At 34.5% G+C, this 13,794-nt stretch overlaps 2 protein-coding genes across 2 annotated transcripts; one reads left to right on the top strand and one right to left on the bottom strand.

Annotated features, from left to right (window-relative positions):
• Positions 1-2,653: 2,653 nt before the first annotated feature.
• On the top strand, positions 2,654-4,516 carry RLF (reduced lateral root formation). Its single transcript, XM_089628435.1, has 5 exons — positions 2,654-2,847; positions 2,954-3,296; positions 3,759-3,893; positions 4,012-4,062; positions 4,183-4,516. The coding sequence occupies exons 1-5, from the start codon at positions 2,815-2,817 to the stop codon at positions 4,266-4,268; spliced, it is 648 nt and encodes a 215-aa protein (XP_089484561.1). The 5' UTR covers positions 2,654-2,814; the 3' UTR covers positions 4,269-4,516.
• A 91-nt stretch (positions 4,517-4,607) lies between these two features.
• On the bottom strand, positions 4,608-7,372 carry LOC149382835 (DNA-directed RNA polymerase subunit beta (Protein of unknown function, DUF642)). Its single transcript, XM_089628434.1, has 4 exons — positions 7,206-7,372; positions 6,224-6,432; positions 5,845-6,133; positions 4,608-5,440 (listed from the first exon to the last, which is right to left on the bottom strand). Exons 1-4 carry the CDS (start codon positions 7,324-7,326, stop codon positions 4,917-4,919), a joined length of 1,143 nt encoding a protein of 380 aa, XP_089484560.1. The 5' UTR covers positions 7,327-7,372; the 3' UTR covers positions 4,608-4,916.
• Between the last annotated feature and the right edge of the window lie 6,422 nt (positions 7,373-13,794).

Below are 13,794 nucleotides of genomic sequence, written 5' to 3' on the forward strand. Positions count from 1 at the left end.
GAACCAATGTCGCGACCCGATTGCATCTAAACCTCCCATTTTGTTCGAGCCGTTTCTTGTCGTGACTTCTTCCTCACTGCTCGTAGTTGGGTATCATAATCAACCTCATCATCCGAGTCGTCAATGGAAACAATTTTATTTATCATCTTTCAGTAAAGCTCACACATCTTCCCTTCGTTTCTTCTTTTCGACGATACCAAGCAGTAAAGCTCGCATCTCCTCTTTTAATTCAAGTGGGACTTTATCACAAAATTTCACACTCTTCGTTGTGTCCATATTTGCCAGGTGGTTTTTCACACTGGTGATGCCGCCGCCTCCAATAATATGATCACAAAAATTACAACGGTGCACATTGAGTTTTACGGCAACATGCGTACAATACTTCCTAGCTGGATCGGGGGCTTCATTCTTTAAACCTACAAATTAAGAAATTAACGAAACAATTAACATAATTACATGACACTAATTATACATAAACATTCGTTTGAACTTAATCATTAAAACCTAACAAGAAATAAAAAAAAATAAAAAAAAAACACTCAATTTCATCAAATCTAACTTTATTTTCGGATCTAAAAAAAATGAAATTTGTTTGAAACATACTCATATTAAACACAATAATGAAGTTAGAAACTACGAATTTGAACTTAATCATCAAAACCTAACAAGAAATTTCCAAAAAAAAAAACACTAAATTTCATTAAATCTACCCTTATTTTCAGATCCAACCAAAAAACTGGAAACAATTCGACACAAACTCAGATTAAACACAATAATAAAGTTAGAAACGAATAATTTGAAAATTATCATAAAAAATAACAAGAAATTTTATGAAAAACAATCAAAATCATTAGATTTTAGTAAATCGACGAGATTTGACCAAATACCTAAAACCACGCAAAGTTTCCGGCGAATTGGAGTGAGCTTTTGTATGACGAGCGCCTGAAAAAATACGCGTGAAGATGCAACGTCTGAGCCGCATGATTTTTAGGGTTTTTTTACGTCAATTCTAAAATTTTGAGCGAGGATTCCTGGTTTTATACCCCAATCCGATTTTTCAAATAATAAAAAAAAAACAACTGAACCATACCAGAATTCTCAAACCGTGTTCCGGGTTGGTTCCCGTCCGGGCTCTTTCGAAATCCAAGACAAACTCCGATTTTGTGAGTTCCGGTGCCAAGACTCTAAAAAAATGAATTCCGGTTTGATTTCCATCCGGAATTCTCGGAATTTCAAACCATGTGTTAAATATGATTTTTTTTATATAATTTCTTCAGTTTATATTCATTTCCATTTTGTACTACTAATTATTTATTTGAATTTTTCTCTTTAACTTCGATCCTAAAATAGACGTGCTTTAAATAAACCGAAAATGTATTAAAAGTTTTAAAAGAAGTTGACCATAAATTAATTCAAATGTAAAAGAGTAATAGTAAAAACAATTATATTATGAGACTGTTTGATATGAAGCATAATATATATATAAACTAGACAAAAAAGAATAATTTGTGCAACATAATATATATAAAAAAAAAAGCAAATTTGTGCTAAATAATTTGACCAGAATAAAATTATAATAAAATTTAAAACAAAAGTATCACATGATCCGCCAATATTTAATGTTTCGACATTATCATCTTTTTCATAAACCTGGTGATTGATGAAGCGGGATTCGCTTCACTTGTCAAGAGGTCGAAATTGTAATTTCTATTCTATTTAGATTTAATGGTAGAAAAAAATAACGGGTCTCGAATCTCGTCAATGGATTCAAGTTCACATAATTGAGAGATAGAATAAGTGAACAAAAGTAATGCTCGGAGCTTTATTGATAACGTGAAAAGAATACAACAAGTGTATATGAAAAGACAAGGGGGGCGTGAAAGGAACTATTGAGAGTTTGTTCAATAAAAAAAATATATCTAAAAATGCTTGAGGGATCGATCGTGTCTATGATTTTTGGAGATTGCTGATTTATTTATAATCGTTCTTGCATCCTACGTTCTCCGTGTTCTTTGGTGGCCACGTCTTTACATATTTGTGATATATGTCGTATCTCATGTTGGTTTTCTCAAGCATTATGTATCCGATGTCAATTTTAAAACTACATGTCGTTTACATATTTGTGCTATATGTCGTATCTCATGTTGTTTTTCTCAAGCATTATATACCCAGTGTCGTTTTATAACAACGTCATTTTCATAACTACATATCGTTTTTATAATTACCTGTCGTTTACATATTTATATGTCGTATCCTATTTTGATCCTTTTCGGACAAAGCAAAAAAAAAAAAAAAAAAAAAAAAGAGCTTATTGATTTGTTGTTGACCAATCAACAAGTTCATCGATTCGCAGAGCTAATTCAGTTGCGTAATTGTTGAATAAGCTTTTCCAAGATTAATGAGGATTAGAAGCAAAATGGAATTTTACTTGTGAAGTAATTCATTTTCCGAGTAATCACAAAGGGAAAAGAAGCAAAAAAAAAAAAAAAAAAAAAAAAATTGAGTATTTAACTTCGGGATTCTCCGATCACGCCATTTCCGTCGAAAATTCTCTGCCTTAAAGCTCAAGGTCCGATTCCTCCAATTTTCGACTCTGATTCATTGATTTGACTCTCTTTGCTTTACATAGTCGCCATTTAAGATATTAGGTCATGTTGTTTCTTTTCTTTGATATGGAATCGAGTATTGAGCGTCTGATATTTTGTCCGTGTGAATCACTTATGATATGTTCCTTCCTTTTTTTTTTCTCTGATATGAAAAATAGGAACAGAAATCCTCTCTGATATATTACAATCTGTGAGCTGTCATTCTGCGATGGACAACGACGACGATTTCACATTTTGCAAGGCAATTTTTTTTTCTTTTTCGCATTCGTCCATGAATATAAATTGAGTTTTTTTTTTTTTTTTTTTAATCGAATATCGCTGTTCCTGATATACGGTCGCTTGTTCAGGTCGATCCCGAGGCAAATAAGCTGACGGAAGATATGGACGGAATAAACATCAAGAGCAAAGAAGAAGAAGAAGAAGAAGAAGGTTCTAGTAGTAGCAATCAGAGCGGTGGTTTTCTTTGGAAAGGGAATTCGGTGACGGCGAAGAAGAACACGGTCGGGTCTTTATCGTTCAACGTTATCGACACGTCTTCGGTCGAACAGAAACCGAGTCAGAGCCTGAAAGTTTCCGGCGATGTCGGGCCGGTCAAGAAGCCCGCTCCGGCTCGGGCCAAGGTTCCTTTCGAGAAAGGCTATAGCCAAGTTGACTGGCTAAAGCTTACTCGAACCCATCCCGATCTTGCAGGTACAAATGATATATGTATATATATACACAATGGAAATTTGATTGTTTGTTATTGCTGTCATATCTCTTTGTTGTGGAATTAGTTTCTTTGTGACACGCTCAAACAAGTTTGCTAGGACAATTGTTTATGAGAAACTATGTATACCTGGGATATTAGCGGTAATAGAATATAATTAGTAGAAAAGTTTGGGGTCGATGTAAGGGAGATTAAGAGGAAAATGGTATGAAAACAGTCGGAAAAAGTATTTTGTAAGGAAGAAATTCCGATCTGGAGAGCACAGGCCTCTCGAATGTCCGATATCATTTCCTTTCGTTTATATTCAAATTTATACGATTATCTCGTGGTGTATCAATACACCTATACCAGTGGCTGGAATATGTTTATATAAACATCTAATTTAAAGTCGTAAGTCTTATGAGAAGTAGTAATGGTTGAGCTTTACGTGGTGTTTTTGATTCCAGATTTGAAGGGAGAGTCGAATAAGAGACTTATTCCGATGAGCGAAGTCAAACAGCACAACAAAGAAGGTTCGGTGTGGACTGTTTTGAAAGGCCGGGTCTACAATTTGACTCCGTATATGAGATTCCACCCCGGAGGTATGTGAAAACGATGAATCAAATTATATCCTTGCCGTCGTTTATACCTACAGAACCGAGGTTTTTTTTTTTTTTTTGTTCCTATCTTTCTAGTGATGTTAAAGCTGTGTTGATTCAGGTGTGGATATACTTAAGAAGGCTGTGGGAAGAGACTGTACAGCTCTATTCAGTATCCTTCTCCGGATATTTAGTTGATTTTTTTTTTATCCTCTCTAGTAAATTATATGGTACTTGAAGGATCTTTCCAGATTATAGTTTGAATTATTTTGTGATCCTGAGGTGATTTCAGATAAATACCATGCTTGGGTAAATGCTGAATTTTTGCTGGAGAAGTGCCTTGTTGGACTCTTAGACGATAGTCAAGCGAAGAAGTAATCCGATGCAATGCTTGTTAGAAGCTGATTTCTGCTTAGCAAGAGTATTTTTCATCCCTTCTATTTTTAACAATTCTATAAGGAAAATTACATTTTATATGATATATAGTACTCTGTAACTTGCTTCCATTTAAAATAAAATAAATCACCTTGTAAGTTTAGCAGATTTTAGACATTGAAAAAAAATGATTATAGAACAATTTGTTGCACACAAGACCACAAAGAGTTTGTTTTGTGATTGTGTACCCATATATTACAGTCTTTTGAGCAATTTTATTGACAAACCTTGTTGGACATGTCACAATTCCGAACATGCAAGTTTGGGCAAGAAAAAAGAAACTTATGATGAAAAGAAAAAACAAATATCATTCAATCATTCCCAATAACAGATCATATTAATACTGACATAATATTCCCACTAAATTTTTTCCAGGGGAAGCAAAGCAAAGCTCCTAAGTAACAAAAGAAGCTCAAAAGGCCGAACCAAACTCTTCACTCTCAGGAAACTATAGATAACATAAAACTAGTACATTATAGTCTTGTTCTCATTCTCACCAAAGGTAAATAAAAATATACACCTCATTTTTTTGGACTTGGGGCTTAAAAAAAAGTTCCAAACTTTTCTACAACTCAAACGTTAATGTAAATCTCAGGCGGCCACCGGAGCGACCTTAACCTCATCGAGGACGGGCCCGCAGAGAGACCCGTAATCGTTGAGCTTGGTGTGATAGTAAGAGCTGTAGAAAGTGAGTCGGGTCCGAATCCCCTCGGCTTCGAACCTCAACACCGCGGCTTTAAACTCTCCTTTCCCTTTGGACTCGTGAGGGACTTTCAGGGTTTTTCCGGCGGCGAAAGCCTCGACCATCATCGCTCCGTGGCAGCCGTTTTTGGCGTCTCCGATGGTGAAAGAGAGGTCGTAGAGCTTTCCCTTCTCGGTCCTGATGACCTGAGCGATCGCGCTCTCACGACCCGCCACGAGCTCCACCGCGGATTGCCCGTGTGGCACGTTGAAGTGCTTCGCGTCGATGTACTTCACGGCCTTCAGAGACTCGATGATCCAACCCGGCAAAGGAGACACCTTGTCCTCTTGCTTAGGTGGCAACAAGATTCCGTTCGAGGTGTTCGATAGGTGGTACGGGCCCACCTCAAACCCCGGATTCCTCACCAAATTCGCTGCACAAACACACACGCAAAGAACATCAGGTTTCATCTCGAAATCATTCATTGGTTCATTCGATGATTATTATTACGCCTCTCTCATCTTCCGAAGTGAGATCTTAACATATTGCTCGATATAGGGTCGAAACTCGTTTCTCTTTAGGCCTGAATGCTCGTTTGGGCTTTACCGAGTGATACAAAATAATCATCAAACCATTAATTTTGGAGCATTAGTTAAAATAAAAAAATTGCTTAGAACAATTTTTTGCACTAATAAAACTACTAATTCAACTTTTAAAATCATAAATAAGTTAGCTGAAGCATGTTAATACGTTTTCAACTAAGTTAGGTGTTCATGGACTAAAATTCTACAGATTATAAAACTCAAAAACAGAGAACACTAAGAATTCAAGTTGTACCTCTAGTGGGAAGAACGGGGACGAACTCCTTGATCGCCACGGCATCGATAAGCGGGCCACAAGCCGGATCTTCCTGAACTCCCGGGTTGTGGAACGTGACGTACACGATCTCGGTCTCGGCTCTCATTCCGTAACCGTACACGTCAGCGCCGCCAATATCGTACAGAGTCTGAAGCGGAAGATCTCCGTGGTCCGACCCCACTTGGACCCTCAACACCTCGTCCTGAGCGCAAGTCCTCGAAGCCGCGAAAGTCAGGGCGTAGAACGAGCCCTTTTTCAGCCTCACCGCCTGAGACAGAGATAAAAGCGGAGATTTTGGTTTAGCCAAAATTTAACCGAATCTGATTCATGTATTTTAAGCGAATGTTGATCTCTTTACCTGAGAGATTGAGGCATTGTTGCCGAGCCTGACAGCGTGGACGCCGTGGGCCACCGGAAAGTACATTCCTCCGGGCTGAGGCCCGCCGGAGATGTATTCCACAAAGCCGGAGATTGTCCATTTCGGTAGTGCTGTTTTGCCTTTAAGGACTGTTTTCTTTATGTCTTTCGGGCTCGGTTGTTGCTCGAAGTTTCCATTGTTCAGTAGCCCTGAAAATTAATAAAAAGGAGGGTATTTTTGCTTGAGATTTGAAAAAGAAAACACTTTTTTTCTCTTGTTATCACTTGAAAGAACCTAAGGATGTTTCTTTTTATATATATATAGTATTATGTTGCTAAACTATTGATCAAGAGTATTTGGCACTAAACAAACAAAAAACAAAATCAGCTGAGCAGATCTTATTCTCTTATTAACTTAAAAGCGAGAATAAAACTATGCAGTGTACAATATATATCACTTTGAAGATAAAGATGGGCAAGAAATAGAAATCCTAAGAAAGATTTTTATATTAGTATAGTGTTGTTAGACTATTGATAAAGAGTATTTAGTACTAAAATGGTAACAAAAAAAAAAAAGAGAAAAAAGAATGAAGACTAAGCAGATCTGGGTGAGTTATTAGATTATAGTTTACAGGTTAACTCTTCTAGGATAAAACCCATTCACAACTAAAAATCTCAACTTTACACGTTTAGTACAAAATAAAAATCCAAACTTTCTAATGTAAGAACTCAGGGTGAAAAAAGTCATTTAGGGTTTATAGCAGTAATATAGATCAGTGAAGACTAAACATCCCAAATCTTGAAGAGCATTCATCAAGAGGAACACCAAGTAAAGATCCAAACTTTAAACGTCGTAGTGCACATAAAAATCCAAACTTTATATGTAAATGTAGTAAATACTGATGGGAAACTTTATAAAAATCAGAAACCAATTTAGGGTTCGTTGTAGTAAAGTAATGATGAGTGAAAAAAAGACACATTACCTTCAAAGTGCACAGCAGGTTTAGAGAGAGGCTTCCTTGCTGCCAATGAAGTTGAGAACATCACTGAAAATGCCAAAATAGCTATCAATGTAATGGAACCCATTTTCATCTTCATTTTCATTACAGAGAGAGAGAGAGAGAGAGAGAGTTGATATAGAAATAAAAGTGTATAGATGTTTGGGTGTATTTATAGTGAGAGAGTAGCTAAGTAAGAAGTTAGAGAAACGGAGATAGGGCTTAAATCACGGTGGGAAATTGAATTGAAAGAGAAAGCCACGTTTCAGCCAAAATAGAAAAACAAAAAAGAAAAAAAAATAGAGAAAGCCACGTGGCTATAGATTAGTGACAGTGACAGAGACTCAGAGAGAGAGAGAGATTATGAAAACAAAACAACCCACGACGGGTCTCTGTTTCTTCTTCAGTCTGTAGTCTCGGTTCTCGAGAACCGTCTTAGTCAACTCAATAATTATTAATCAATATTATATTAGTTCTTTATTATTTTTACTTCACATTTCTTATTAATCTTCAGCTACTATAAGAGAGAAAAACAAGGGATTTATAATGTAATTTGTTTAGACAAAGATTGTGTTTATGACTTATGAGTTAGTTAAAAAGAAAAAAAAAAAGGCTGTATACTACTATTTGTTGTAGGGTTATATGATGATTTGATAGTGATAAACATAATCTAAATATTATCCTTCCTTTTTACTTTAATTTCCACATCTTGTTAGGTAAATTAGTAGATTTTGAGCGTGTTTTATTTATTAAAGCAGGTCAATATTGTTTTTATGTTTTTCGCCGCGGCTTAGGTATATAGATTAGAGATGTAGGAAGTTATGAGATACCCATTTATTTGTATTCATAAATGGCTCTGAATATCAACTACACGAGTGGTAACACTAAAATATGTAAATTAGACAAAAACAAATAAATTATTTTTTTTTTTTTTTTTGAGGTCAAATAAATCAAAATTAAAAAGGACGTTTTTCTTAGAACTTTCAAGTTTGAATAATAGAGGCAATAATTTAGCATAAATCACGCTGAAAATTGTTGTTTAAATTATTAAACAAAGTGAATAAATGTGAGTGCAAGCTATGGTTTTCTTCTCCTGAAATATCTGATCTAATTGGTCAGTGCTGGACTAAGATATGTCAGATTCTGTTTATTTTTATGATTAATATTTAACTGAATTATTAGTGTCCATATAAGGCTTGGAATCCTCAATATCTAACGTGTTTCCTCGTGCGTGTCTGTTAATTTGTGTTTAATTTAACAAATAATTGTCATGAGAGTACTTTCTTAGAAGCATGCAAATGCAGATCATGAGTACTCTTCTTTAATAAATAGATCAAAAAATACACACGGAAAAATGTAACATTTGTCTTTTGGAAAAATATCACATTTATATCCTGTGTTTTAGTGAAATGTCGAGTTTAACCCTCGATTTTCAAAAATGTCGAGTTCACACCCTCTGTTTAACTAAAATGACGAAATTATACCCTGAAATGAATAACAGCGTCACAAATCTCTCTTTCATTGATATTAACTCTTATATAAGAAAAACCAAATCAAATCTAAATCAGTGCCCTAACTTCCAAATTCTCAATTTTGAAATAAAAATAGCATTAAATTGAAATTAAATAATAAAACTCATACCTCCTAAGAAATGACTTCATTCCGTGTTCGAATTGTAACTCTAAATACTGGATTCTCTGTTCGAATATGCGATTTTGATGACTATCAACTATCGATGTTTACCCATTTGTCTATTTCTGTGTTCTTCACGATTAAGAGACTGTTGTTTATTTTTTAGTTTTTAAATAAATTACATATATAGCGCGAATGAATAAAGATAATTGGTGTTTATATATACATATTATAGTCAACATCAATGAAAAGTCAATAAAAAGAATATTCGTGACACTGTTGTCTATTTCAGGGTATAATTTCATCATTTTAGTTAAACATGGGGTATAATTTCGTCATTTTAGTTAAACAGAAGGTATGAACTCGACATTTTTTAAAACCGAGGGTTAAACTCGACATTTCACTAAAACACAGGGTATAAATGTGTTATTTTCCCTTGTCTTTTTTCCCTTGGCAACACAGATTACTTTTGCATTACAAAAAGATAGTTAAAGTTAAACTTAAAAAAAAAATTCAAAATATAATTTGAAGAATAGTTGTGTTTACTTTAAATTTAAAAACACCTAACTGCTTCAAAAAAGAAGAGAAAAATAAATTAAAAAGCTTATAATACATTAAATTATAAAGATACCTTATGAACAGATTCTCAAAAATCTCAAGTTTCAACACACGCTTTGCTTTTTTGTCTCAATAATAACACATCGTATAATAAAGCTTTTAAATTACTTATAAGTCCAACCACACCATGTGCAACTTGATATCCAACATTTAAAGAATAATATAAAAAAATAAAATAAAAAACCATCTTTATCTGATAATTTAATATAACTCGTTATTTTAGCTACTCTCATATCTCATTTACTTCTGGGAAATTTCCATAACCAGCCAACCAGATATTCTGATATGAAAAAATGGATGATATGATTTTGCATGTAAGCCATTCATTTTTATATGACATTTTTCTTCTTCTTCAGACGTTACAATGACGAATGAGTTCGGTTACAATTACAATAATTTAAAGTTTGAAAAATAATAATATAATACGTACATCCCACGAGCTTTTGTCGGTCATCTGATACATTTTGGATCCTTTATTCTCGGGCAAATTAGTTATGAAAATATTTGTATCCAATTTCTAATGCATACACTAATAATTAAATGTCAACAATATTTAACGTAGTTAGAAGATACAATATTTTTTTTAGAGAGGGCTTTATAAATAACCAATGATACAAGATCGGATATTTATAAATATGGGTGCGGACAAATATAAGTATCTATTGATTTGATACACAGTATTGATTTGATATTTCAATGTATTGTCATTATTCCTGGCAAACAAGAGACATATTCTCTTTATAGACCATTAGCTGTTTTTTTTTTTTGTTAAGTTAGGGTCATAGACTCATACACAATGTTTTATGATCACAAATTCACAATAAAATAATAAAGCTAAATAATGAAGTCAAAGATTAAATAGAGCAAACGTTAGAAGGAAAAAAAAAATAGATTAAGAAATACTTGACGTACATTACAGCTATCTGATTGATTTTGTGAACGTAAAAATTTAGACCAAAAATTGAAGTTTCAATAAAAAAAAATTCAAAATCGGAAACCATCAAGCTTCGTATCAAGCTGAATTATGATTAATTAAATAAGACAATTCGGTTTAATGAAAGATGATTAGAGGAACCAAAACTTAATAGAAAGATGATTTCCATACTTGTTCAACGAACTTCGACTCCCTCTCACAACATATGCATGAATCATTGTTAAGTAGTTAATTAAAATTCCTTATTCAAAATCAATAAAAGAGAAACCCAATTTTAAAAAAAATAATCAAGTTCAAAAAATTGGAGTTTTAATTTTTCAACATGTCACCAAACTTATAATCGATTTTATTACATTTTTATGCGAGCCTAATTTCAACTAATTAGACATATTAAACACAGTTCTCTTATCAATTTAGCAAAGTGTGAAGGTTCTTTTTCTGGATTTAAGTATTACTATAATCGGAGAAACATAAGGACACGTAAAATATGGGCAAATGGTTGCTATAAATGTAATTAAATATGTCTCCACTCTTTTTTGTCTACGTATTTTCGGTGTTTGTGTATAAGGGAAGGTTTGAAGGAAAAAAAAATCTAACACAAAACCAAACCCCACAAACAAATCTAAATCTAAAACCTTTTTTGCATTGATGAAGAATTTTGCATTTCTAATCGCTATATATTTAAGTCTCCAGACATATAAAAAAAATGGTTTAGAAAACCTTTTTGCATTTCTAATTTGTTGAATCTTGTTAAAATTTTTCAGAAACCCGAATCATGGAGACTTGCTTGCCAAACTATTGTAGGAAACAAAGAAAACTCCGGAAAGGTAATTCCTTTTAAATAATGGAATTCGGTAACTCATCAATAAATTTTAAAGATAATAATTCTATCGCTGTCGTTTTTTTGGTCTGTTACTTGCAGGTGAAGGTTCAGACGTTACCCCAGTGGAAGAAGTAAACTGCGAATCCATCGCTTTATACCCGAAACAAAAAAAACAATGCTTAGGCCATCTCCAACCGATCACTCTATTTCTCACTCTATTTCTCACTCTATTTTTCTGTAAACAGTGATTTCTCTCCAACCGAACTCTATTTTCCACTCTATTTTTCACTCTATTTTTTCCCCCTTTATTTCCTATTTATACTTATACCCCTATATTTTTTATTATTATTACTAATTAGATAACTTAGAAGAATTATGATAATGAGTAAAATATTAGTCTATAAATTAATTAAAATTATAAATATAAATACACATTAAATAAAAAAAAAATTATTTAATAAAAATCACAACACAAAAAATAAAATACAACACAATACAATTAAAATAAAAAAATTACAACACAACTCAATTAAAATAAAGTAAAACAAACTACAACACAACAAATAAAAGTAACTTTAACACAAACAATTATGACTCGGAATTAGAATACTCTTCCCACAAGTGCTCAATCAATGCATTCCGAAGTGCGATGTGTGCATCTTTATCTCTTATTTGTCTATAACGATTAACGAATTGCTCAAATCTTGTGTCATCATCCCCCACCATTTCAACATTCGCTGGTGGTGTTTCTCCCGCAACTCTTATTGGAGCACTAAGATCTCGTTCATCTTCAATTATCATGTTATGCATAATTATGCATGCAGTCATTATATCTTGTAAGACGTCTTTTCTCCAAAATCGTGTCGGTCCGGCAACAATTTCAAATCGTTGTTGGAGAACCCCGAATGCACGTTCTACGTCTTTTCTGCACGCTTCTTGCTTCATTGCAAAATACTTTTTTTTTTTGCCACGTGGCTCTCGGATAGTTTGCACGATGGTTGACCATTTTGGATATATACTATCAGCCAAATAGTAACCCATATTATACTCTATTCCTTGTATGACATAATGGGCAGGAGGAGCGATACCTTGAGTGAGATTGGAAAATAAATGGGAAGAATCTAGCACATTGATATCATTATTGCTCCCTGGCATACCAAAATAAGCATGCCATATCCAAAGATCATAATCTGCTACAGCTTCAAGTATAATAGTAGGCTTTCCACCGCGACCCGTGTATTGGCCGGCCCATCCAGTGGGACAATTTTTCCATTTCCAGTGCATACAATCTAAACTTCCTAACATTCCTGGAAAACCACGTTGTTGACCAACATGCAGAAGTCTAGCAATATCATTGGTTGTTGGTGATCTTAAATATTGCTCAGAAAATACCTCAACGATTGCCCGGCAAAACTTCTTCATGCTTTCAATCGCCGTTGACTCTCCTATTTTGACGTACTCGTCTGTGGCATCTGCCGGAACACCGTATGCCAGCATCCGAAATGCAGCTGTTATCTTTTGAAGGGGTGACAAACCTAGTTTGCCGGCGCGATCCACCCGTTGCTCGAAGTAGTTGTCATGACCTTGAACAGCATCCTTTATGCGGAGGAATAATGAGCGAGACATCCGATATCTCCGACGGAACATGGCTTCATCATACATCGGGGTTTCTGAAAAGTAATCATTGAATAGTCGATGGTCTGCACTCACTCGATCACGGTTGATGAAAGCACGTCCTGGCACTGAGCCTCCCGCTCTCATGTCTACTTGGCTTGAATGTTGACGGATAAGCTCTGTAATCAAGATATTGTTGTTGATGATAGCACGAGTTATGGCCTCCTCCTCTTCATCCAAACTAGTAATGAAATCGTCATCCGAGCTTGAAGACGACGAGGACCAATTAGTATTCATTTTGGGAGATAAAATGAGAGAATGTGTATTATATTCAGAATAGAATGAGTGTGTGTATTAAAACTCATGATAGAATTGGTATTTTATAGAGAAAAAAGTTAATGATAAAGCTGAGAAACGAGTTGAGAAACGTGAGAATCTTGTAAGTGAGTAGTCAAATCGCGTCAGAATGAGTTGAGAAACGTGAGAATCTTGTAAGTGAGTAGTCAAATCGCGTCAGAATGAGTTGAGAAACGTGAGAATCTTGTAAGTGAGTAGTCAAATCGCGTCAGAATGAGTTGAGAAACGTGAGAATCTTGTAAGTGAGTAGTCAAATCGCGTCAGAATGAGTTGAGAAACGTGAGAATCTTGTAAGTGAGTAGTCAAATCGCGTCAGAATGAGTTGAGAAACGTGAGAATCTTGTAAGTGAGTAGTCAAATCGCGTCAGAATGAGTTGAGAAACGTGAGAATCTTGTAAGTGAGTAGTCAAATCGCGTCAGAATGAGTTGAGAAACGTGAGAATCTTGTAAGTGAGTAGTCAAATCGCGTCAGAATGAGTTGAGAAACGTGAGAATCTTGTAAGTGAGTAGTCAAATCGCGTCAGAATGAGTTGAGAAACGTGAGAATCTTGCTATAAATATTGTCTTCATAAGTTGTAATTTCACCACATCACTCA

Source organism: Urtica dioica, chromosome 10 (assembly GCF_054948205.1).
Source record: "Urtica dioica subsp. dioica isolate 48M chromosome 10, U.dioica_male_clone48M_v1_H2, whole genome shotgun sequence".
Taxonomy (NCBI): Eukaryota; Viridiplantae; Streptophyta; class Magnoliopsida; order Rosales; family Urticaceae; genus Urtica; species Urtica dioica.